At 41.5% G+C, this 26,860-nt stretch overlaps 1 protein-coding gene across 1 annotated transcript; it reads right to left on the minus strand.

Moving 5' to 3' along the window:
- Nucleotides 1-8,484: 8,484 nt before the first annotated feature.
- On the minus strand, nucleotides 8,485-12,443 carry LOC143597538 (uncharacterized). Its single transcript, XM_077076022.1, has 2 exons — nucleotides 12,241-12,443; nucleotides 8,485-11,198 (listed from the first exon to the last, which is right to left on the minus strand). The coding sequence occupies exons 1-2, from the start codon at nucleotides 12,316-12,318 to the stop codon at nucleotides 8,595-8,597; spliced, it is 2,682 nt and encodes an 893-aa protein (XP_076932137.1). The 5' UTR covers nucleotides 12,319-12,443; the 3' UTR covers nucleotides 8,485-8,594.
- Nucleotides 12,444-26,860: the final 14,417 nt, after the last annotated feature.

A 26,860-nucleotide genomic window follows, 5' to 3' on the forward strand; every position in this document is an offset into this window, starting at 1 on the left:
ACTGGAGCATCAAATCCTTTGCCTGTGACACATATGAAGCCATGATATCATTTTTTGCTTCGTATGTGCCATTGATCTGTCCCGCAATCAACATGGAATCTACCCGGGCTTCCAAATATTTAACCCCAAGCTTTTTAGCTATCTGTAAACCTGCCAAGAAAGCTTCATATTCTGTCTCGTTGTTGGTACTTTTGAAGTCCAACTTTATGGCGTATGTAAACTCATGGCCCTCGGGATTAACTAGCCTGAGGCCTGCGCCAGATCCATCGCTACTGGAAGCTCCGTCCGTAAATAAAGACCAAATCTGTCCTGCTTCCGGAGGTGCTTGGGGTTGTTGCTCAATCAAACAATCTTTTTCTTTGTGATGCGGGACTTCTGTCACGAAGTCCACCAACACCTGCCCTTTGATTGCTGGCCTAGGTTTGTATTCTATTGCGTGCTCGCCTAGCTCGATGGCCCATTTGGCCAATCGCCAAGACAATTCTGGTTTACTGAGAACGTTTTTGAGCTTGTACCCGGTTAGGACATTGATGGGGTGCCCTTGAAAGTATCTACGGAGGCGTCGGGCAGCATAGACTAGTGCCAAAACAAGTTTTTCTAGCATGGAATATCTTGTTTCTGGGTCTGACAGTGTTCTACTGACGTAGTAGATCGGTGTTTGGACATTCTTTCGATATGTCAGAAGGACGGCCCCGATGGCAATGTCTGAAGCTGATAGGTATAATGTTAAAGGTTCCCCCGCACAGGGTGCTATTAACGTGGGCAGTTCCATCAAACATTTTTTAACCTCCACAAAAGCTTGTTCGGCTTCCGCGGTCCAATTGAAATGTGCTTTCTTAAGGCAATTCCTTAGTGTTGAGATAAACAGATGAGATTTAGCTGCATGGTTTGCCAAGAATCGATTCAAAGAAACCAATCGCCCATTGAGTGTCTGAACTTCCTTGAGGGAGAACGGAGAAGGCATGCGGGCTATAGCTTGAACTTTATCTGGATTAGCTTTGAAGCCCGCATCCGTGACAATCACTCCCAAAAACTTTCCTTCTTCCATTCCGAATGAGCACTTGGCCGGATTCAACTTCATGTTAATACTTTTTAATGTTTCGAAAGTCTCTTCAATATCTCTCAACATCTGGTCTTCCTCAACACTTTTGATTACTAGATCATCCATATACACCTCTAGATTTCGACCAATTTGACCCTTAATGCTATGTCCATCAATCGTTGATACGTGGCTCCCGCATTTTTCAGTCCGAAAGGCATCATTTTGTAACAAAAGGTGCCTTGATCGGTACGAAATGTTGTTTTGTCCTCATCGCCCGCTGCCATGCGGATCTGATGGTAGCCTTTATAGGCATCCAGGAAGCATTTAAATTTGAATGGTGCTACAGCATCAACCTTGAGATCTATTTCTGGTAAAGGATAACAATCCTTGGGACATGCTTTATTTAGGTCCTTGAAATCGATACACATCCGCCATGCCCCATTGCTTTTGGGGACGATAACTGGGTTGGCGACCCAAGTTTGATAACGGACTGGACGAATGATCCCTGCCTGTAAGAGGTCCTGGACTTGTTCGTTCATTGCTTTTGTTTGTTCCGGACCCATCTTACGTTATTTTTGAACAATTGGCGTAAACAACGGGTTTACCCTTAGTTTGTGTTCCGCAATGTTCCGCGGGACACCCGTCATATCCGCAGGTTGCCACGCGAAAACATCGATATTTTTTTGATAATAACTGTTTCAATAACGTCCGCACTATCTCAGAGATAGCAGGTCCTATTGTTACAGTTTGATCAGGAAACTTTTTGGTCAAAACCCATTTTTTCGATTCAGTCCTCAGAGATTGTTTTGGAATCTTGCTAGGTTTTGAACTTTCAGTTGCAAAGCAATGTCGATTAACATGAATTATTGCTATGCCAGTGCAAGTTGGAATTCCTACTGCACCGTGAGCTGTGGACGGATGAGCATTGAAATCCCCAATTGCTTCTCGTCCTAAGATGATATCATACTTTGACGTTGCAGGCAAAACTAAGAATTCAACATCTTCGGTCCTCGAATGGGTTCCGTCACTTAGAGTGAATGGAAATGAAATTACCCCCCGTGGATGCATTATCTCCCCTCCAAACCCTGATACTGGAGCATGAATGGGTTTCAATCTTTCTTTGTCTTTTTCGTCAAGCTGTTCAAAGCATTGTTCGTACATAATATCCGATGTACTACCGGTATCGAAGAAGACGTACTGGGAACGATAATGTCCAAAGAAGGCAGTAATGATCAGAGGATTCTTATTGTTCGGGCCTCCCTTGATCCGCGGAAAGATCACTGGCTCATTCTTCCATTCCTCGTCGTCAGACTCTTTCCTCTTTTTTTCTGTGCTGTATCCGCCTTGTATCATATGAACATTCAGATCTTTGACTTGTTTTTTGCTCGGACCTTGGTTGTCTCGAATGGGGGCTTTACCGTTATCGGGTTTCCCATTTTTCACTAAATGCTTAAGTTTTCCAGACTTCACAGCTGCCTCAATTTCATTTTTTAATGTTCTATATTCATTTGTATTATGACCAATGTCATCATGATACGAACAATGCTTCTTGGCATCTAAGAATGACCTTCTTGTTAATGGCTGTGGCTTTCTAAAGTTTATATTTTCTGTGGTTAGAATCTCGGCGGGAGTCTTCGAGAGAGGAGTCCAACTGTTGGGACCCCGGTTTGAGGGTCCCGCTTTGTTCTTGTTGCCTATGATAGATCTTGCATCGAATGGTTTCGATACTTCAGCACTTGGCTGAAGCCTTGACCAGATAGGGCCTTTCGCTTGTCTATTAGGTCTTGGAGTTTGAAACTCGACTTTAAATTTTTTCTTCGGGTTACCATTTCTCAATGTTTTCTCAGTGTTAGCATACACCTTTGCCGCGGTCATAAGATCGTCCCATTCTTTTGGCATTCCATCCCTGCCAGTAAGTGTGCGGACTAAATCATCACATTTGACGTTTTTGCGGAAGGCACCGTGAAGCATGTCTTTACTGATTCCACCAATATTCAGACTTTCATCATTGAATCTGGTGATAAAATCTTCTATAAACTCGTTATCACGGCGGACGACATTTAAAATTTCTGACTGGTCACGTGTATGCTTCTTCTGCTGGCTGAACTGTTGAGAAAATTTTTTCACCAGATCGTCCCAACTAGAAACCTCCCCATCGGGTAATTTTTCAAACCATTCTCTTGCTGCCCCCGTTAGTGTCAATGCAAACATGTGACACCAATAGGGGAGCGTCCAACCACTAACACCACCTACTGCTATAAAATTCTGGAGATGATCACTTGGATCAGTCATACCATTATATTTACCCACCGATGTAGGTATTTTAGCATTAACAGGAAAGGGTGCTGTGGAAATACTTTCTATGAACTTTGATTTTTCGGGGAAAGCCGCGGGGCGATATGGTTTGGTAAAGTCTCGTTCAGCATTGCTATGGTACTCGGTGTGGCGGACTATGTCATGCGGACGACTGCTTCTTGCCCGAGAACTCATCCTACTGTCACCGGTATACATGTTGTAATCCCCTGGTTGGTAAGTTGAATCGTAACTATCAAAGTCTTCCAAGTAAGATGGCATCCGCATATCTATGCGAGGACGAGGGCGTAACCTCGGTATTTCGCCAAACTCTGGCACCATTTGTTGGCTGTAACGGTCCTGACTTCCTCTCACTGTTGGTGGAGGAGAAGGAGATCCTCTAGGTGATTCCTCATAATCCAAAGTGCGAGCGTGAAGTCTTTCATTACGTTTTCTACGCTCGTATTCGGCCACCAAACTTTGTTTTTGTACATGAAGCCACTCCTCAGTAGTTAAATGTCCTCTAGATCTGGAATTACGTTGATGAGATCTCTCCATGTCAGAGTCACCTGAATCATCTTCCAGATCCAACACTGACCGCTTTCGGCGAGTTTCTTCCGTAATCCGTCTGAGGTTGCCCAAATTAGAACCTTCCGGTGCCGAGGCCCGTCCCATATCTTGGGGGTGGGACCGGTTGGTACTGTGACGTTTTCTAGGGTAAAACCCCCAGGTGTTACGTCAATGTTCCGTGACCCCGGAGCTGTGACACGCTTAAGAGTACGGCCACTTGGAGTCGTGATACGTGCAAAAACACTAAGACCCTGAGGTGCTTCTGTGTTAGTTACACGTGACTCAGTTGCAGGGGTTCCCGTCGGCCCTTCAGGAAGTTTACTCGTATCAAACGAACCAAAAAACCAACGAAAACTATTGTTGTTCTAACACCAAACACGGATGGCGCCAATGAAGAAACACGGATCCACTCCCCGGGTATGGGTCCTGGATCCAATGAGTCCACAAGGTATAATACGGTAACTACAAACACGATATGAGTAAGGCTTCCCGAAGTCCAGTGACCGAAACCTGCAAAACAGACACCGTGAGTCTCGTTACAGGAAGGACAAGAGGGGAGGTCTTCCTGTAACCACCCTCCGGCATGAGAATCAGTAACGTTCGTTATGAAGAAAGTACTGAAGTAAATGGACTAAGTGTAGTCAGAATGTAGGTGAGTGAATGAATACCTCATGATGATTGAGAGGGTATTTATAGCCGAAGGGTGTGGGAAGGTGGTTGGGCCAGCTGTCCCTTAAGAAGATACCTGCATAACCGTCTGGACGCGTGTCCTTATGTGATTGGTTCAGTTTATACGTTGCATGTGCATGTATAACAACCTGGACACGTGTCTCTTTATCATTGGTTAATGGGAGAATATTAGCCATGTGCACGGTTATAGCGACCTTGCCAGGTGTTATTGGCTGATTGGCCGAAGGATCATGTATTGCCCAAGAAAGCATCTCGGTAAATCTTCTAGAAGGTAATTAGTTATTGACAGCTGTCCCGGAGCATTACCTCGTGGTCATTTACGCGGAAGGATATTCCTTCTTGCGGATGACTTTTGAGGGTGCTATGATGCTTCCGCATGTGCTATGGAAGTGTTTTTCCTCAAATGATTATGCGAATGACTTGTATGCCCTGCGGGTGTCTTATGAGGGACTCCTGAGTGACCCGCGGGTAGTCCTTAAGGGTATTTGGGTCTTTTTGGTACCCTACCTCTATAAAAATATTAAACCTGTTTAATTTTAGTACAACACCATCACAACTATATGTTTATTAAACAGGCCGGTTAGATAAGTTAATCCAAACGCAACTAGTTTAATAGATGGATTAGATAGACTAACTCAAAACATGATTAGTTTCTTGTTGAGATCGTCTTTGGGAACTACTGCACATAGTTTTGTGCATGTTTGATTTTTCTTGGTGAAACATGTCAAGCTAAGCGAAGTCCTTCGAATACGTAAGCTGAAATACAAAGAAGAATAAGAGAAAACCATGAAAGTAGATGTTAGTCATACATTTCTCTGATTAAAATTCACTTGTTATTATGATAGAAACGGGGGTTCAAGTCCTCACATGTGACAGAAAATAGGGCATTCTAGGTTGGGTCTCAAGATTTTCTGCTGGGGGTAGTGGTCTTTGATACTCAGGGAATGAAGATGATTAGGTGGGCCAGTGGCACGTCAGTGATTCAAACTAGAAATCTTTAAAATCTTTCTTGTAGGTGTTGCTTTCTTCGATTCATCCATTCTTATAAAGGGATGTAATAAACTTGCAAAATCTAATACGAAATAATTAAATGTCATATGTATTGCTTAAAACCTCTGTATTTGCAAGTAAAATAACATAAAATAAGTCATATCAAACGTTTGTCATACAAAGAGAACAAAGATGGCATAGACGACTGGCAAAAACATTATTCTGAAATTGATTACTTGGGGTTTTCCTAACACTTTTTTTTTTATTAAGAAAACATTAACAATTCAAGCCAGGTTGTGCCACGAAGATCATATAATATTGTTAAAACTGGCTACTTAACTAGTAAAGTGAAAACTATTATAAAATATTATAGAATTTATTATTTGAGTTTCATTATTATGTTATTACCGTAAATAGTTAAGAGATTCTATTTGATTGTTTCATTGTAATTTTTTTCTCGTTATACTTCTATATATAGTTGAAGAGGTAGGTCCCAGCAGAGCCCAGTTGGACCCGCAAGACTCACCTTGAAGAGGGATGTCTGCGCAGAAACCAACTGGATCAGCAGGACCAACCATGCTCAGAGACGTGACGTCCTTACGCGCAGTACGCAAGCTGTTCCCGCAGGAAATGCCTCCCAATGGTGAAGGACTCTGCCTGTTCCCGCAGCTGCGGATACAAGCCATCAGGGAAGGCCACCCGCGCAGCAAGGCTACACGCACAAGGCACTTAGCTCTCAATCACTCAGTGTCACCTGAAGGAATGAGCAAAGCCGGGGTCAATCCCGCACAAGGGCGGGAGGGGGAATACTCCCGCCCAAATAAGCCAGTCCGTACGATACGGGAAGATCTTCTGTACTGTACCTGACGAGGTATGGGCAAAAGATCTGACTAAAGATACGACAGCTTATTGACAACAGTATGGCGAGCAGCATGCTCCTGTACTGTATGTCACTATTAGCCGCTGCCTACTCACCAACTCCTGTCATACCACGTGCATAGCCGGCAGTTGGTGGAAAAGGAATAGTACACAGCAGGCCTGGTCACTATCAGCCGCTGCCTACCCACCAACTACCAGCAGGGCACGTGCGTAGGCCACTGTTGGTGGAACATGAATACTATTGCAGCCGGCCACACCTCCTTGGAAACCTACCTTCGGCTATAAATACCACAAATGGTATGATCATCATATCTTAACATAACTTATCATATTATACCTGATATCTGCTCTAGCAATCTCTTAATATACATTTATATTTAAAGAGCAATCTAGTCTGATTCTCACGCCGGAGGGTGGTCACAAGGAGGAACCCCCCCCCTTCTCAGTGACGAGCTCACGGTGTCTGTTTTGCAGGTTATCAGAAGAACCATCTTTTCTGGGTCTAACCCCTCGTGGGAAACAGCTATCTAACCCCCAGGTTACCCGTAATCTGCCCGGGGTCCGGTTAGTGTTTCTTCAATAGTTGATTAATAATGCATTACATTTAACGGGGGGTTTTCATTATTCTATAAAAACAATTTGTATACATTCTAACAAAAGGTGAGAATGTTTAATCGTTCATGTAAACTGTTGTTAGAATCAAGTAGTTACCCATAATTTTAATGCTATCAAGCTGTTTGGGAGTTTAGGATTTACTTGTAAGCCAAATGAGTGTTCACAATATACCAATATAATACTTGTTCAAAACTAACGTGACTTCGCAATTAAATCCGAGTAATACACGGGATTCTAACCTGGTTATTTAACAAATAAATGTTACATTAATTTGTAATGATGCATTGCTTATTAAACTATGAAAATATTGATTTTCATATTGGAGTGACAAAAGTATAGCTAGGAACATGCTACAAAGAGAAGACAAATTGAGTTGAAAGACTAAGACAGATTTTAAAATGAAAACATAATGATAGATCAAAGGGCAAGTTGGAGGAGGTTTCATCATCAGATCCATCTTTTTTACAACTAGCTAATTTTATTATTTATACTTTGTAATCAAAAGGGTTAGTGGGCAATAATATATATTTTTGAATCAGAAAATAGACTTTTAAGTTGCCTAACCATATAGAATCATTCAATTGTTTTCTTTTCTTTGAATTAATATAAGTATTTTATTTGTCCGAAATTCTAATATTTTTCAAATCTTCTTCACTTGTTTTACGTACACCTTTCACTCCTGGAAACAATGGGTGAGCAAAAACCTAACCGTTAAACAAACCGAATCGAGACGAAACCGAACATATATTAACTGATAACTTAATTAGCCAGAAAGCGGTTATCGGTGATTTTTTATACCCCCAGTTAACTTAAATTAACCATACCAGACCAAACCAAACCAAACCAAACCAAACCGAACCATTCATATATTTTAGCTTTTATATCTTCATTTCATGTATTTCATGTTTTATACCTCATTTAATGTATTTATTATATCTCCATGTCATGTATTTGCATCAGTTTCATGTATTTATAAGTTAAAATTTAGGTCTAAACTTGATTTTGGTTATTAACCGAAATTAACCAAACCGAAAACCACAAATTAACCGAATAAACCGAACCGATTAACCAAAAACGGATTGATTAATTTGATTGAGGCTATTAACCGAATTGAACTAAAAATTCATCACTAGGTACTTTGAGAATTGAAAATTGGTAAAAAGCCTTTAGGCTTATCTGTTGTTCCCTGTGAAAACGTTTGAACTATGGTCTTGACGTTTTACTAACTCCAACTAGTTATGTCACAATTAAAAAAATCTTAAAAAACTTTAAAATAAAATTATGATAAGTTAGAAACAAGAACAAAAACATACATATTTATTCAATCAAGCTATTACAAGAATACAAATTTTATGAACTTTAGACATGAATCAAAAAGAAACAAAAACACACATCAAATATACGAAAAAACCGCTACCTAAGAACATAAGGATGTACTTATATCAAAATCAAATGGCAAACACAATAAACACCGCAAAGTAACTGCAAGCCAACAAACAAACAAAATTGTTTTCGCTTAGTAATGCGCCTTTTCCTTCTTTTCATCACTCTTGGAATGATGATGCACATGAAGCTTCTCCTTAATCTTTTCAAAGATACCCTTCTTCTCTTTGTGTTCAACTTCAACAGTGGCATGTTCCTTATGCGCCACCATGGGATGTGGTGCCTTTTTCTCATCTGGTTCGCAACTTGGCTCCGGAAGGAGAACAACAACTTCCTCGTATTGCTTTGTAGAGACACAAGCTTCTTCCTCATGCTTCTTCATATTCTCAATTTCTTTCCTCAATTTCTCCTCTTCCTTTTTCTCCTTGTGCTCCTCAATTTTTTCCTTAACCTCTTCTATTTTGTCGTCAACCTTTTCCTTGAATTCTTCTACCTTCTCCTTAATACTCTCTTTATCCTCTTCTACTTTGCACTCAATCTTTTCTTTGAGTTCTTCGATTTTATACTTTGCCTCCTCTAGCTCGCCCTTAAGTTCATCTATAAGTTTCTCCCTTTTGTACTTGGCCTCGTATTCTTTTTCCTTGATATTCTCTTTCACCTCTTCTTCTTCACGCTCTATTTTTCTCTTTACTTCTTCAATTTTTACCTTGATTTCTTCTATTTTTTCTTTAACTTTATCTTTACCTTCCTCTACTTCATACTCTACCTTCTTCTTAAGTTCTTCAATTTTGTATTTGATCTCCTCTACCTCTTCCTTGAGCTTTTCCTTATGTTCTTCATGTTTGTACTTGGCCTCATATTCTTTTTCTTTGATTTCCCTTTTAGCCTCTTCCACTTCACATTCTACCTTTTCCTTGAGCTCTTCCTTTTTATACTTGGCTTCATCTACTTTTTCTTCAATTTTATCCTTGATTTCTTCAACTTTTTCCTTAATTTTCTCTTTACCCTCTTCTACTTCATACTCAACCTTCTTCTTAACTTCTTCTATTTTGTATTTGATCTCCTCTACCTCTTCCTTGAGCTTTTCCTTATGCTCTTCATTTTTGTACTTGGCATCATATTCTTTTTCCTTGATTTCCTCTTTAGCCTCTTCCACTTCACATTCTACCTTTTCCTTGAGCTCTTCCTTCTTATACTTGGCTTCATCTAGTTTTTCTTCAATTTTATCCTTGATTTCTTCGACCTTTTCCTTAATTTTCTCTTTAACCTCTTCTTCTTCACACTCAACCTTCTCCTTAACTTCTTCTATTTTGTATTTGATCTCCTCTACCTCTTCCTTGAGCTTTTCTTTATGCTCTTCATTTTTGTACTTAGCCTCGTATTCTTTTTCCTTGATTTCCTCTTTGGCCTCTTCCACCTCACACTCTAGCTTTTCTTTGAGTTCTTCTTTTTTATAGTGAACCTCCTCTACTTTCTCTTCAATCTTTTCCTTGAATTCTTCAATTTTTTCCTCGATTTTCTCTTTAACCTCTTCCATTTCACATTCGACCTTCTCCTTAATTTCTTCTACTTTGTATTTAATCTCCTCCACTTCTTCCTTGAGCTTTTCCTTATGCTCTTCTTTTTTGTACTCGGCCTCATATTCCTTTTCCTTGATTTCTTCTTTAGCCTCTTCCGCTTCACATTCTACCTTTTCCTTGAGCTCTTCCTTTTTATACTTGGCTTCATCTATTTTTTCATCAATTTTTTCCTTGATTTCTTCAATCTTCTCCTTAATTTTCTCCTTATCTTCTTCTACTTCACACTCAACCTTCTCTTTGAATTCTTCTATTTTATATTTGATATCCTCTACTTCTTCTTTGAGTTTTTCTTTGTGATCTTCATTTTTATACTTGGCCTCGTATTCTTTTTCCTTAATCTCTTCTTTGGCTTCTGTCACTTCACATTCGATCTTCTCGTGCAATTCCTCTTTTTTGTACTTGATCTCCTCAACTTTTTCCTCAATTTTTTCTTTGATTTCTTCAATTTTCTCCTCCAATTTTTCTTTTTCCTCCTCTACTTTACGCTCAACATTCTCCTTAAATTCTTGTGTTTTGTATTTTACCTCCTCTACTTCATTCTTGAGTTTTTCCTTGTGCTCTTCTTTTTTGTACTCAGCCTCGTAGTCCTTCTCCTTGATTTTGTCTTTTATTTCTTCTTCTTCACACTCAATCTTCTCTTTAAGTTCCTCCTTCTTGTATTTGATCTCATCTACTTTGTCATCAATTTTCTCTTTGAGCTCTTCTACTTTTTCCTTGAATTCCTCCTTTTTCTCTTCTACTTCACACTCAACCTTCTCCTTAACTTCTTCAATCTTGTATTTGATCTCCTCTACTTCTTCCTTAAGCTTTTCCTTGTGCTCTTCGTTTTTGTAGTTAGCCTCGTATTCTTTCTCCTTGATCTCCTCTTTGGACTCTTCCACTTCACATTCTACCTTTTCCTTAAGTTCTTCTTTCTTGTACTTGACCTCGTCTACTTTTTCTTCGATTTTTTCCTTGATTTCTTCAACTTTTTCCTTAACTCTTTCTATTTCCTCTTCTACCTTACACTCGACGTCTTCCTTGAAATCTTCTATCTTTTCTTTACTCTCGTGAACCTTTTCTACAATTTTCTCCTTCTCCTCTTCTATTTTCTTCTCGATCTTTTCCTTCAATTCATGTGGCTTCTTCTCTTCATGAACATGCTCTTCATTGCAAGACTGCAATTGTCACAAACAGTAAAGTTTTCTCTTTGTTAAAATCCCACATGATAAAATAGAATACATGCATAATTTAATGTAAACCCTATATAAGAGTGTAACATAACTTTTTTTTTACGAATCTTGACCACATTGTTATCAATTTAAATTATAACTATTATTTTACGTTGGGGGGGGGGGGGGTATGTGTGTGTGAAACCCATGTGTTATTCGGTTTGAATAAAGAGTATTGAGTTGTATTTGTATCAAATTGATTTTTTTTTATTTTATAATTTGTAAGTTTATATATTAGGAAGACATGAATAGACAAATAAAAGAGCGTCAAAAGAATAGGTAAAAGTACAACAAAGATACTATTATTGAAAAACAAAAAAAATCAAACACTATATATATCTATACAACTGATTTTGGCTCCCATATTACTTTAAAAAAATCTATGAACTTATTGACATATACAAAAAAGTTGTTTTCAAAAGTCACAAAAGTATTTTTTTTTCCATTTTGAACATGAAGTTACCAATCTACCACCACTTTTACCCTATAGTGGTTTTGAATTTAAAGAATGTCAGTTATGGTTATTATACATAAATAAGCTAAAACAAAGAATTTTTTTAAAGCAACTTATTGACTTATTGCGTTTTTCTGAACACAAAAGCTAATCAAAACACTTTTATAAGAAACTCATTTCAAAAAAGTCACAAGTTAATAAACACTTTTGACAAAAAACAGTTTTGGAGTTAAATAAGCAATCTCAAACACCCCTCCTTAATTAAACTTGTGTATGTTAATAACGAATATTTTCTTCTGTTATTTTCTTTTCTCTTTTTTTTTTTGAATTTCAAAAGCGTTTATAAATAATATGTTTCAACTATTTCTTTATTTTTAAGAAACAAAGTGATATTAGAAAATGAATAACATGTTTAATTATGTGTATTCTCACAATATTTAGTGCTTAACATGGATCATTCTCTACACATGCATATCTATATGTGCTATACATGCACTTCTGTTTTCTTAAAATGAAAAAAAGATGAAAACTTACATCACTGCAGTCCGGCACAAGCACCACCTTGGTCTCAACCTTCACAACGTTGACACTTTCACAGTATTCATCGGCCATGATCGCAGAAACAATAAAAACTAAACGTGTATTAAGTAACAAAAGATCGCAACGTAAACAAGAATTTGGGTTGTCTTTAAATGATCAAATGAGAGATGCTTTGAAATATAAACGATTGTGTGTTCAAGAGAGAAACAATGGGTGTTTATATAGGAGATTTAACGCGTAGGGGGTGCAAATAGGATAGAAATAAGGTAATATTAAAATGAATAAATAAATGAATTAAGGTGGCAATTGGTCGGAAACAGCCAAATTGTTAACCAATAGGGCGGTTTGAATCCCATAATTTGAACCTAACATGGGTGTCAATAATATGACTTTCTGTACTTTACAACCTTTTGCTTACATCGTTCAATTAAGTTCTAAATCTTAGAGGATGTATTTAGAATTGATTGTATATTATTTTTAATTATCTTGGTTTTTCTATTTGAGTTTATGAAAAATGTTAAACTGCAAAATAAAATAAAGAAATATATAGAAAGTGTGAGAAAGATTTGTGGTAAAAAAAATAAATTTAAAAAAATAGAAAAAGTTATTATAGAAATTATAACTCAAAATATAAATAAAAAAACAAAATGTTCCCCACGTCATTATCATTTAAAAAAAAGACCAAAAATGCGCAATGTCAAGAAAAAAAACACGATGACGAAAATAAACGAAGAACACAATGATAAATAAAAAAAAGACACAATAAAACGTGAAATATAACACAATGTCGAATAAAATATGACACAATGTTTAGTAATATGATACAATATCAATAAAAAACATAATCAATGACGCAAATAAACAAAAAACTAAATGATAAATAGAAAGACACAATAATGTTTTTTCTCAACATTTTTTTAGAACTAGCAAGACACTGAAAACATTTTAGATTTTTCTCATTTTTCACTTTGAGTAATGATTTTTTTATTAATTAATTATTTTTGAGAGGTTTTTTTGAGTCACAAGTTCTTATCATTATTGTCCCCATTCATAAGATAACCTAACCCTTAAGTTTATATCATATTGTAATTCTTGTCTTGTATAATAGGGTTTAGTGTATCAGGGAGATAATAAATTTTATGGTATCATAAACACTTTTATGGTATCAGAGCCAAAACTCTAACTTTCTTCCTTTATTTTCATGTTTGTTGTCGCCCTTCCTGACCCATGTACATTCGGTTTCAATTAAACTATGTCGGATGACAAGAAAAACGATCTTGAGTACAATGACTGCATCTAAACACACTCGGCTACGCCCATCCTATGTCTTAACCCAAGATCCGCACGCTTGACGGGAAAAAGTTACGTACTTGTCTAGGACGAAGTTTTTAAACTTCATGTAAAAAGCTTACAAAGTTATGGGAGCATATAAATTGTTACCATATGCAAATTCCAATGGGTTCAGTCGAAATAGACTCCTTGGTCCTTTAATGGATATAAAGTACCTTATCTGATGATCTGTTGGTTCGAGAAATAGACAACGACTGCTCATACTACATAGACCAAAATTTCATTTATCAATTTTCCCAGTTTTTTCGACCGCTTTGTGATCTGCATTTATCTTTTAGTTTTAGTTAATTATTTTTAAACTTTGCAACCGATTTGTTACTGAATTTTAAGCGGTTGCACCCTCTGTGACTGGACTAATAACGGTATCTGTATTTGCGTCTCATGTGACTTCAATTCTAAACTAGTCGCTAAATTTGCAACCAAATTTTTTCGGTTGCACATTACGGCCGCAAATGCATGATTTTCTAGTAGTCTAGTCTGAGTATTTAGCAACATCATGCTCAAACTATAGGAAATCTTAAAGGATATATTTAGAATATAATTTATACTATCATGAAATTATCTTGTTTGTTGTTTTAACTATTTGAGTTTGTTTATATGCTAACGTAATTTCTCCCTTTCCTTCAATGAAGATCACAAATTTTATGGTTCATAAACAATTCTCCTAAGATATTATTAATCTAGCAAAAACAACTCTTAGAAAACAAATGGCCCGTTTTTTTTTATGTAAAACATTCTACGTCTTTTCTAAAATTGGCAACAATTTTTCGTTTCTTTATTTGGTGTAGAGTAAACTGCGGTTTTTGTCCATGTAGTTTGTTGAAATATGCGGTTTTAGTTCAATAGTTTCAAATTTGCGATTTTCGTTCATGTGGTTTGTCGAAATATGTGGTTTTAGTCCAATAGTTTCAAACTTGCGATTTTCGTCCCTGAGGTTTTATTTCACTTGCAATTAAACCCGACTTCACTAACCCTATTAAATCTGGTCGTTAAACCCACCATCGTGCACCACACGTGAGGGGCAGTTTTGTCATTTTTCTTCCCAAATAAATTACCCCAACCCCTCACGTGAGGTGCGCGATGATGGATTTAACGCCCAAACTTAACGGGGTTAGTGGGGTCAAGTTTAATTGCAAGTGAAATGAAATTATATGGACGAAAATCGCAAAGTTGAAACTATTGGACTAAAACAACATATTTCGACAAACCACATGGATGAAAATCGCAGTCTACATATGTGTGAAGATGAACTAGACTCATACATTATTACACGGATGTTTTCGTGTATTTACGTGTTTTCTAACGGCTATTTACGTGCTACACGAGTAAAATTAAAATTCCTTTTTCTAAAGGCCAGATTTTATAAAGAAAACAAAAGGAACTTCAAGCAAGAAACAATAAGCTCTAAGTACAAGAGAAGGAACAAAAGCAAGCTACAAACCACAACAAACAATAGTACGACACTTCCAAAGAAAAATTGACAAAATTGAATTTTCACCACGATTTCCGATTAACACTCGCCCTTTACCTAAAGGAAAGAATAGGCTTCAACATCACTCACCATCTTCGTAATCGAACACCTTTTTTGTTTGAAAATTTGCTCATTCCTTGTCTTCCACATTGATCAAAGTGTTACCATCATAATCGATTGTATAATAACTCTATTTTTCTTCACCACCCGTTGTTTTAGCGGGTATTTTAGGAATTCTTCCACTGAATTGAATTCGCTGTTACTCGGTAGATTCACCCACGCCATAATAATCGTCCTTAGTAAATAAACACTAAGAGGATTCACATCTCATCTCCAATCCTATTATGATATAATGAAAAAAACACATTTTTCTAAATTGTTGCTCACTTTTTATAAAGCTCCTACATCTAATTTCTCGTATTTATCTATATTTAATTAAATAATATTTCTTTAATTTTTATAATTATTTTTTTACTCTTTCTTCCGCTCCAAAAAAATATTTAAGGAAAGATAAATGGAATTAATAGTGAAAACCAAATTTGAGGGATTTGTTTGGTTTCCCATAAAATATGAGGGATGGGGATAGAGGATGAGATGTGAATCTGACAATAAAAGAAATACTCTAGTTCGGTTTAGGTCAGTCACGTTTAACACTACAAATCTTGTATGTGTTATAATTTATGCTAGCTTAAATTTGAATATGGTCTTGTTGATACGCGTTTATCACATATTGGGTAGGGGTGTTAATATTTGTGTTGGATTTATGAGTTGAAAGAAAAAGTTGGCGGGCATTGGATATGTGAACCTCAACCAAACCCATTTATTTATGTCAAATACGATAACGTTATAACTCGGGCACATTTAAAACCGTGATATGGTCGTATTTGGCTACGCGTGTTTAGAAAACAGGTTATATTAATTATCAAAATCTGATAATTATTTATGTGTTGTGTTTAGGGCTGTCAAACGTGTCGGGTTGGCAGGTTGGCGGGTTAACAGGTTACGGGTTGGCAGGTTAACGGGTTGAAATGTGCAACCCGAACCCGACCCATATTATTATTCGTGTCAAATATGTCAACCCTACCCGCACACACATAAATTCGGGTCGACCCAAACACGACTCGTTTAACCCCTATTTTTTAAACAACTTAATTTATATAATCAGACATACAAATTATAATAAAATCAAAACCATATATTGCAAAATGAAATTTAAGCATGAGTCGATTTAGATATAGATATAGATGAATTTGACGATGTGTTCATGTATATTGGTTAATGGCAGAAGAAATGCATCTTGGGTAACGAAATTCTGGTTGAGAATTTAAAAGTGTCGTTCACGAAAAATAGAATTTAAGAGGAGACGTAAAAAGGTAATATGAGGAATGAAAAATAATTAAATTTTCCAACACATTTTAAAATTAAAGAGAAAATATAAAATTAATTTTAAAGTATCTAAAATTAAACGGGTTAACGGGTCAACCCGTTTTTATACATGTCAACCCGAACCCGACCCATTTTTTAAATGGGTCGTGTTAGCCGATCCAAAACCTGTTTTTTCGTGTCGTGTTCGGGTTGGGTTTCGGGTCGTGTCAATAATTGACACCCCTAGTTTTGTTCGCGCTATTTCTGGAAATGACGGCCTATATGTGAGTATATTTAGAATTTCCTGTACTTTAAATAATAAAAAAAATCTACAATACAATTTTAAGACTTAATATATATTTGAGTAATTTTCTTCACATTTGAGTGCGAAGCATTAAAAGTAGATGTTGACATATTTGTTCATAATACCTGAGTGTATCTTAAAATATATGTGAAGAGGTAGGTTCCAGCAGAGCTCAGTTGGACCCGCAAGACTCACCTTGAAGAGGGACGTCTGCGCAAAGACCAACTGGATCCGCAGGACCCACCATGCTCAGAGAGATGAAGACCTTACGCGCAGTACGCCAGCTGTTCCCGCAGGAAAAGCCTTCCAATGGTAAAGTACCCCGCCTGTTCCCGCAGCTGCGGATACAAGCCATCAGGGAAGGCTACCCGCACTAATAGTAAGGCTACACGCACAAGTCACTAACTCAATAATTCAGTAATGTCACCTGAAGAATGAATGAGCAAGGCGGGAATACTCCCGCCCAAATGAGCCAGTCCGTACGCTTCTGGAAGATCTTTTGTACTATACCTGCCAAGGTATAGACAAAATAGACAAGATCTGACCAAAGCAGCCCATGAACCAATCACAGGGTGACAGCTCACCGACAACAGTACGAGGAGGAGCACGCTCTAGTACAAAATGTCACTATCAGCCGCTGCCTACCCACCAACCCTCATCGTGGCACGTACATAGCCTGTAGTTGGTGGAAAAGGAATAGTACACAGCCGGCCATGTTACTATCAGCCGCTGCCTACCCACCAACCAGCATGGCACGTACGTAGCCCACAGTTGGTGGAAAAGGAATATTATACAGCTGGCTGTACCTGCTTGGAAACCTACCTTCGGCTATAAATACTCCAACACCTTGGAACGGTATAGAGATCACATCTTATCACATATCATCTGATATTATCTTATCTAGCTATTTCTCTTAATATACACTTATATTCAGAGCAATCTAGTCTGATTCTCACGCCAGAGAGTGGTCACAAGGAGGTACCCCCCTTCTCAGTGACGAGCTCACGGTGTCTGTTTTGCAGGTCATCAGAAGAATAACCATCTTTGCCGGACCTAACCCTCGTGGGAAACATCTACTTAACCCTAAGATTATCCTTAATCTGCCGGGGTCACTTAGTGTTTCTTCATTGGCGCCATCCGTGCATAAAAGCTAGAACTAATTTTCTCAGTTTTTTCAAAACCTCTGAAAAGATGGTTAAGGTTACTCCGGTGCCAAGGCCAGCGAGTGACCAAGAAACCCCGGTAACCACAACCCCAGCTACTGGGGGGAACACCGGCGAGTACACAATTTTTACGAACACTACCCCGGTTACCCAAGCCGGGGCAAGTGCAGTAAACAATCCTTCACTGGGATTCACCGATACCCAGTTGGAGAGACAACAGACGAGGCTCCCCCGCCAAACACTTGATCAAGTTAAAGCGTGGGCGGAAGCACGTCAGAAGGAATTCTAAGCTGAGTTGGATGAACGCTTACGTTCACTCCAACAGGCTGACGAATTCGGAAGCACTCGACAACAGCTCAACATGAGCAATGAGTGCGAGTACTTGGACGATGATTGGGAGGAGTCCGACAGTGACGCAAACCCTCGTCATAGGGCGAAAGGGAAACGCAAGGAAACGGACTTCCAACCGAGAAGGAATTTTGGAGAAACCTTCAAACCAAGGAACGCGGGGGGAAACCCACGTGACTTCTCCAAAACCTTTAGACCAACTGTTGCAAATGCGGGAACATCCAAGTTTGCAAGGGACATTGCGGAAGCAATCGCCCCGAAGAGTGCCAAACAGATGTCCAACATCGGCACTTATGATGGTATATCCGACCCAGACGATCACTTGAACAAATTCATAGCGGGGGCAACCGTCAGCAACTGGACGGAACCCACGTGGTGTTATATGTTCCAGATGACGCTGGTTGGAGCGGCCAGGGCGTGGTTTGATCGTTTACCGGTCCACCACATCTATGATTGGGCGGACTTCCAACACAAGTTCAGCCAGCACTTCAGTCAACATAGGAAATATACTGAAGAGCAGTGGACGATCCTCAACTGCGTTAGAGAGGAGGATGAATCTTTACTAGACTTCATCACTCGCTTTTACTCGAAAAAGCTGAGTCTGGGCACCATAAGCGAAGATCTTGTTCGCGCCGCTTTCATCCAGGGCGCCGAATACCCAGAGCTTATCCGCACGTTGACGGGTAAAGACGGCATGCCATCCACATGGGATGCCATCATGACGGCGGCCAAGCGCTTTGCCGAAACGGAGAAGCAACTGGGTAGGGATCTTCCCCAGAGTACAAACCTCTACACGCAGAGGACTAGAGAAAACAACGTCCGGACCGCCCGGCAAAACAAAAAGAGGAAGCTAGGTATTTGGCAGTCAAGGTTAAACTTTGACACCTCATCCAGCTCTCGCCCTCTAGTAGGCGGAAGGGATAACACGCACCCATCAAGCCGAAACCCCCGGTGGACGCCACTCACCAAAAGCGTCACGGAGATATTTGCCACTAAAACTACCATGGCCAAAAGCTCCAATGGTCCGGCAGCGACGTAACGCGGATCAGAGCAAATCCTGTGACTTCCACGGGACAAAGGGTCACACCACTGAGAAGTGTACATCCTTGAAGGATATTGTTGAAACATTCGTCAAGGATGGAAAACTTACACACCTTGTGGCATCAATCAAGAATGGAGGAAGGAATGATAACCGATACAAAGGCAACGGACGAAAGCCCGTTGACATCAGCATACACATGGTTCATAGTAACGTCAGAGGAAAAAAAGACGAACGACAGAACCATGCGCGTGGAAGGAAGCTGAGGTGCGCTTCCCGCGAGTGCCAGGAGGACCCAGCAAAGAAGGCCCTATCGTCATCAAAAGCCAGCTGGGGCACTACATCACTTCCCGCACTCTTGCTGACGACGGCGCCTCGTCAACGGTTATGTACAGGCAGTTCTTCGACAAGCTAGACGACGAAGACATGGAACGCCTGGAAACGGTCTACGCCTCGATGGAAGGGTTCGACGGCAGCACAAACACCCCCTGGGTATCCTATCTTTCCCCGTCATTCTCACGGACGGGAAACACTCCCGCACAGAAGACGTGGACTTTGTCGTAATGAGGAAGCCACACCACACATACGACATTCTCTTCGGGAGAGACGGGATGGCAAGATTCAATGCCGTGGTATCTTCAGTCCACGGCATGATGGGATGGCCAACAGCTGAGGGTGTAGCGATGATCACCGGTATTCCCCAGGTATGCATCGCATCTGTCTCATCAAAACCCAAACCAAAGATGGCTAAACCAACCATCACCGAACCAGAAAAATGGGCCTTCAATGGCAAATACCCTGATCAATCTGTTACCATTGGCCCAACAGTCACTGATCCGACGCGCACCTTACTCAAACGCTTACTACAGAAAAACGCTGACATCTTCGCGTGGACACCAGCTGACATGACTGGTGTACCTCGAAGTAAGGCAGAGCATAAACTCAAGTGTGACCCGGCTTTTACGCCAGTCGTACAAAAGCGCAGAGTAATGGGGGCGGAACAAGCTAACGCGTGTAGAACCCAAGTCAAGGAACTCCTTGACGCGGGCATCGTACGCGTTAGCAGATATCAAACATGGGTTGCAAATCCCGTCATGGTACCGAAATCTAACAAACAATAGCGCATGTGCATAGATTTCAAAGACTTAAACAAAGCATGCCCCAAAGATTGTTACCCGTTACCCGAAATTGATCTTATGGTAGATTCGTTAACACCGTTTCGCCTTAAATGCTTCCTTGATGCGTATAAGGGGTACCATCAAATCCACATGGCCGTTGACGATCAGGACAAAACCGCATTTCGGACGCCCGATGGCACTTTTTGTTATCAAATGATGCCATTCGGACTTAAGAATGCCGGGTCCACATACCAACGCCTGATGGACAAAGAGTTTCATGCCCAAATTGGGAGGAACTTGGAAGTCTACATGGATGACTTGGTCATCAAAAGCCATGAGCCAGAAGCGATGTTGAAAGACATCGAAGAAACTTTCAACACGCTCAGAAAGATAAACATGAAGCTCAATCCGAGCAAGTGTTCCTTTGGGATGGAAGAAGGGAAGTTCTTAGGAGTCATTGTTACTAAAGATGGCTTCAGAGCGAACCCTGAAAAGGTCGAAGCCATTATCAAAATGGAATCACCTACTACCATCAAGCAAGCTCAGACACTGAATGGACGACTAGTCGCACTTAACCGCTTTTTGGCAAACCATGCGGATAGATCGTTCCCATTCGTGTCAACATTGAGAAACTGTTTAAAGAAAACGCACTTCCGCTGGACACCAGAAGCGGAAACAGCTTTTCAGGAAATTCGGTCACGCTTGATCGAGCTCCCAACACTCACAGCACCAGAAGCGGGAGAGGAATTAATCCTATACCTTTCCGCCACAGATAGAGCAACCGGGGCAGTCCTGCTAGTAGAGCGAAAAGGCATCCAGATGCCAATCTACTATGTTAGCCGTGTCCTAACAGACGTAGAAACCCGGTACTCTACCCTGGAAAAATTAGTCTTAGCACTTGTACAGGCTTCACGCAAGTTAAGACGATATTTCAAAGGTCACCCAATCACCATTCTCACCAACTTCAAACTTGCAAACGTTCTAGGCAAACCCGAATTGTCGGGACGCCTAGCCAAATGGGCAATAGAATTGGGAGAATACGCGATAAAGTACAAGCCGAGACCAGCCATAAAAGGCCAGGTCTTGGCCGACTTTATTACAGAAGTCCCCGCTTCGCGGGAGAAAGAGTGCCAGGAGGAGGCTCAACCCTCTCCAGCACAGAACATCGATGATGTCCGGCGACTCTACACTGATGGAGCAGCCAGCAACGAGGGTTCAGGCGCAGGGTTGAAACTAACCAACCCAGCAGGCCAAGAATACACTTACGCTATTCGACTGGATTTTCCAAGTACGAATAACGAAGCGGAGTATGAAGCATTTTTGGCCGGGCTGAGAATTGCGCGTAAGATGGGAGTGAAAAACTTGGAAGCCCACGTGGATTCCATGTTAGTAGCCAACCAAATAAACGGGACGTACACGGCCGTGAACGACACAATGGCCCTGTACCTCGCACAAGCAAAAACCCTTATGCGCGATTTTAACGATTGTAAAGTCATACACGTCAAGCGTAGCGAAAACAAATCTGCGGATGCGTTAAGCAAGCTTGCATCATTAGCCTTCACCCACTTGGGAAAGGACATCCGCATTGAACTCCTTGGAGCACCATCAGTCCCGCACAAGGAAATCTGTGTCATCCAAACCGGCACAGAAACATGGATGACACCAATAATAAATTACCTTGCGGCGGGTATACTACCTGAGTCAAAAACACAGGCAAGAAAAATACGCTGTAAAGCACTGAACTATCAATTCATCGATGACATTCTTTACAGGCGTAATTTTCTTGGCCCACTCCTAAGATGCGTGGATAACCAAGATGCTGGTTACCTCCTAAGGGAAGTGCACGAGGGCATCTGTGGGGTACACGCAGGTCCACGCGCTGTTGTAGCTAAGCTAAACAACGCGGGATACTTTTGGCCGGGGATGCATACGGATGCGCTGGCATACATCAGAAAGTGTAGGTCTTGCCAACTCTACGCACCCAACACGCATCGCCCGAAGAATGAACTTGTTCCAGACACTTCTTCATGGCCATTTCAGAAGTGGGCCATCGATGTGACAGGCCCATTTCCCACAGCAGCGGGGAACGTTCAGTTTCTAGTGGTAGCCATCGACTACTTCACCAAGTGGATAGAAGCAAAACCCTTAGCCCAAACAACCGCAAAACATATCAAAAAATTTAATTGGGAATTTATTATTTGTCGTTTCGGACTTCCACAGAATTTGGTGAGCGATAACGGCACCAACTTTGCTGACAAGAAGCTACAAAAGTGGCTGGAAGAACTTCAAATCACCCACACCTTTACCTCAGTGGCGCACCCGCTGGGTAATGGTGAGGTGGAAAGAGCAAATAAGAGTATCGTCGACGGCATAAAGAAAAGACTCTTGGAACACAGATCCGGCTGGGTGGACGAAGTTCCACACGTCCTTTGGGCAAACAGAACGTTGAAAAAGGCAAGTACGGGAGAAACCCCGTTCAGCCTCACTTATGGCACTGAAGCCATGGTCCCGGTCGAAATTGGTCTACCCTCACCAAGGGTCTTGATTCAGCCAGAAGACAATGATGCAGAAAGACGGTTAGACCTTATGCTAACCGAAGAACGCAGAGACTTAGCCGCAGCGCGTGAAGAGAATTACAAGCGACAAATGCAAAAATACTACAACACGCGGGTAAAACTCTGCAACTTTAATGTAGGAGACTACTATTGCGTAACAACGAGGCTTCGAACCAAGAGCGCCTAGGAAAGCTGGCCCCGGTCTGGGAAGGACCATACATTATCAAAGAAGTTTTGGGAAAGGGCGCATACCGGCTCGAAAGGCTCGATGGCACCCCCATCCCAAGAACATGGAATGGAGCTCAATTACGCAAATGTGACATGTAGATCAATTCCAAACTTGTAAAGAAAAGGCCTAGAGCCACTTCTAATGGAAATGATTCTCCTTATCACATTGACGCTGATGGTCTTACATTTATACTTATGATCTGACCACACTGATATGCCGGTATTCACCGCATAAATATGTGGGGAACTAAGTCGTTGCGTGTGGAAGGCGGCAAAACCCGCATAAACACAAAAAACGGCAAAAATTTCTAAGATGAGGAAAACCTTCACGCAGGTCAGTTATAGGTGAAGTTTGGTCATCCCACTAAATGAAAGTGACGGTCCGACCCGCACAATCATGATAGAGGAAACTGAACATTAACCTATTGACAACCGCGCGTCGAAAGGTTAACTTATTCAAAACACTTAGAAAATTTCTAAAAAGATGAGGAAAACCTTCACGCAGGTCAGTTATAGGTGAAGTTTGGTCATCCCACTAAATGAAAGTGACGGTCCTACCCGCACAATCATGATAGAGGAAACTGAACATTAACCTATTGACAACCGCGCGTCGAAAGGTTAACTTATTCAAAACACTTAGAAAATTTCTAAAAAGATGAGGAAAACCTTCACGCAGGTCAGTTATAGGTGAAGTTTGGTCATCCCACTAAATGAAAGTGACGGTCCTACCCGCACAATCATGATAGAGGAAACTGAACACTAACCTATTGACAACCACGCGTCGAAAGGTTAACTTATTCAAAATACTTGGAAAATTGCTAAGTTAAACTAAAGTATGCATGAGCGAATCATATATTGTTTATGAGGCAAAACAAGTGCCAAATTAAACTATAATATGCATGAGCAAGTCATATAACGTTTATAAAGCAAGTCATTAAGTGAAAGTGACGGTCCTACCCGCACAAACATTTATATTTCATAAAAAATTCAAACATTACAAGAATGGCCAGGTATCTACCCGCCTACAGTAATGTAAATCTATCCTAACGGTGGGAAGGGATCTCAAGGTTCAAACTTCAGGACCACTCCCCCCAAACCCACTTGAACCCGCACCATCAGTTGGCTATGGCGGTTCAAGGAAAGCCTTGAGAATAGTTAGCCCATCATCAGCAGCAGCAATTTCATTCACCTTCTCCACCACCGGATGCGGAAAGGCAGCATACTGGTTCACTGCTTGGTCGTAAGCAGCTTCAGTGTCCATGTCATAAAGAGGGAAGTTGGAAGGCGGGATGCCCTTCTCAACAAACCCTAGACCAAGCAGGAAACCAGCCTTTTCCCCATCCTCATGGGAAGCGTTGAGGGCTGCGCTCATGGCATCGTCATAAGATGTGTTCGTGAAGATCCGATGCACAACCTACAAAAAAAAATATATATATCAAAAACTTTTCTAAGTATAAAGAAAAGCGTAAAGATATTATGAAGCTACGCATACCTGCGACAACGCTTCTCGTAGAAGTCATTCCTTGGTGATCAGAGCTTCCTGGAGGGCAGCTTGAGCTTGGTCACGGGCGCGTTCGGCTTCATTTTTGTTAAGGTTGGCAAGCAACACTTCCTTAGCAGCAGCCTCTTCAACGCCCTTCAGCTTACGCTCAGTGCGGTCAAGCATACCCTTCTGGTCCAGGAGCTCTTGGAGTTTTTTGGCATCTTCTAAAGCCAAAGCATCATGAGCCTGCTGAAGCCTCTCTAGTTTGGCTTTAAGCTCCTCATTCTCAGCGCGCAGAGGCTCAGCAATGGCTTCAGCTTTGGTGGCCCTCTCGGTCGCGTTCAGCGCAGTTTCCTTAGCCAACCTAAACTGTTCGTTAACAGCTTGGGTAGCCTTGGAACGGGCCTCGAGCCGGGCCTGAACTTCAACCTCGAGGGCCTTGAAGGCCTTTTCCTTCTCCGCAGCAATGGCGGCAAGTCTCCTGTTCTCCTCCCGGATAGCCCGCGCCTGAGCCACTTCCTGGCTACGCGCCGTCTTTAACTTGTCGTTTTCACGACAAAGCAACTCGATGCGCGGCTGCATCCGGGCAAGGAGGATTCGAAGCTCATTCGTTAGCCTACCCTCTTGGTAGCTAGACATGGCCTCCCCCAACGCACCGCTTGGGGCTGCGTGACGCGCCCACTCGACGCAGTCCACAGCCGTTCGAAGGGTTGTTCCCCGGCGGATGTTCCATCGTGGAACATACACCTCATTGGAATCCGAAACTGTAAAAACAAAAAACGGTTAGGAAAAAATGATAAAAAAAAAGATAAGAGGCCAAAATAACCCTACGCACCTGTAGGGTCGACAACAGGCCGGTAGCCGCCAAACTCATCACCCGAACCTAAGGGATATCCATCCAAGAGGTCAGGCAGATGGGAAGGAGGCAGAGATTGGCTAGAAGCCCCAACCCTGAACATACCTAATGAACCGGCCGGGAACGAGGTAGTCGCCGGTGCCGGAGGCACGGTTGAAGCCGCCGCGGTAGAGACCATCGGAGGTGAACTCACTAGAGGTGAACTCACAACCGTGGCCGCCGCTGCGGAGGAGACCGCAGAAAAAATCACCGCCGGCTCAGTGAAGGATGCAGTGAATATGGCACTGACAGCCGGCGGAGATGACGTCACAATTGGAACAGTTGCCTCAACGGGATGAGCAACTGAACCAACAGTGCAAACAGGCGCAGCTGCCTGGGTCATCGCCTCGGGTAGGTTGACCAAACCTACCGTCGTGGGTCCAGAACTGCTCATTCCCGCACCACTTTGGAATGCGGTCGCATCCACGCCTGCATGAAGATAACAAAATATTAAAAACAATGGCGGAAAGAATTGCGGGTAAGATAAAAAGTATACTTACGGGTTTTCTTAATCTTGAAGGTTCTGACGGGGGGGACGAACCCGATGGAACTGGCCTCTTCATGCCAGTCACCGTCGTAACGCTTGGCTGCTCGGAGGTGACAGCTGTCCCAACCCCCATGACAATGGTCTCACCAGAGTTCCCCGCCGCCTCCTCACTTTCGGTCTCCGAGTCGGACCGATTTCCCTGATCGGCGGTGGAGGCGACCTTCGCCTTGCCCTTCACGCCGGCAGCTTTCTTCTTCCTCACGAAGAAAGGCCCATCTGCGGATCCCTCATCAGATGATAAAATTAGGGAAACTCCAGCAGAGGTTTGAGCATGAAGAGGGCGAGGGTTAAAGAATCCCTTACCTGGCCGCGTGGCGCTCAAAATCTCGTGGCCCGGCGGGTAGACCTCCACGAACCTATCCGCCGTTTGCTCCAAAATGGGCAACTCGTTCTCGTCGAGATCACGAGTACCCAGTTGAGCAGGACCACCAGTCTCCCGCGGTTGCAGAAGCGATTGCAAGTTGTTTCCCTCTGAAAATAAACAGAAAAACAGTTAGAAGAAAAACCCTAAATCAGCAATAAGAGATGGAGCATACCATAGGGAATAGAATTCTAACCGTATTCAAGGATGATAGGTATTTGCGGCGTCCCAGAACCGGCATCCTTCCATACCCGGCTCATCCCGAGCATCACCATCCTAGACTCCGCAAAGCGGTAAACTGGAGTCTGGATCCGGGAGATCTTGGTAAACCATTCAGTCTCCTGGTAGTTGGAAGCGTGAAGGATGGGGAGTGCTCTCCCGTTCTTG

This window comes from Bidens hawaiensis, unplaced genomic scaffold (assembly GCF_021521415.1).
Source record: "Bidens hawaiensis isolate Kalapana, Puna unplaced genomic scaffold, B.hawaiensis_p1.1 tig00001792_1, whole genome shotgun sequence".
NCBI classification, from domain to species: domain Eukaryota; kingdom Viridiplantae; phylum Streptophyta; class Magnoliopsida; order Asterales; family Asteraceae; genus Bidens; species Bidens hawaiensis.

Bases quoted from the DNA above. Each gene is read 5' to 3' on its own strand.
- LOC143597538 (XM_077076022.1), bottom strand. From the start codon at position 12,318: ATGGCCGATGAATACTGTGAAAGTGTCAACGTTGTGAAGGTTGAGACC. The intron at 11,199-12,240 runs GTAAGTTTTCAT...TGACAATTGCAG, and splicing joins TTGTGCCGGACTGCAGTGAT to TCTTGCAATGAAGAGCATGT.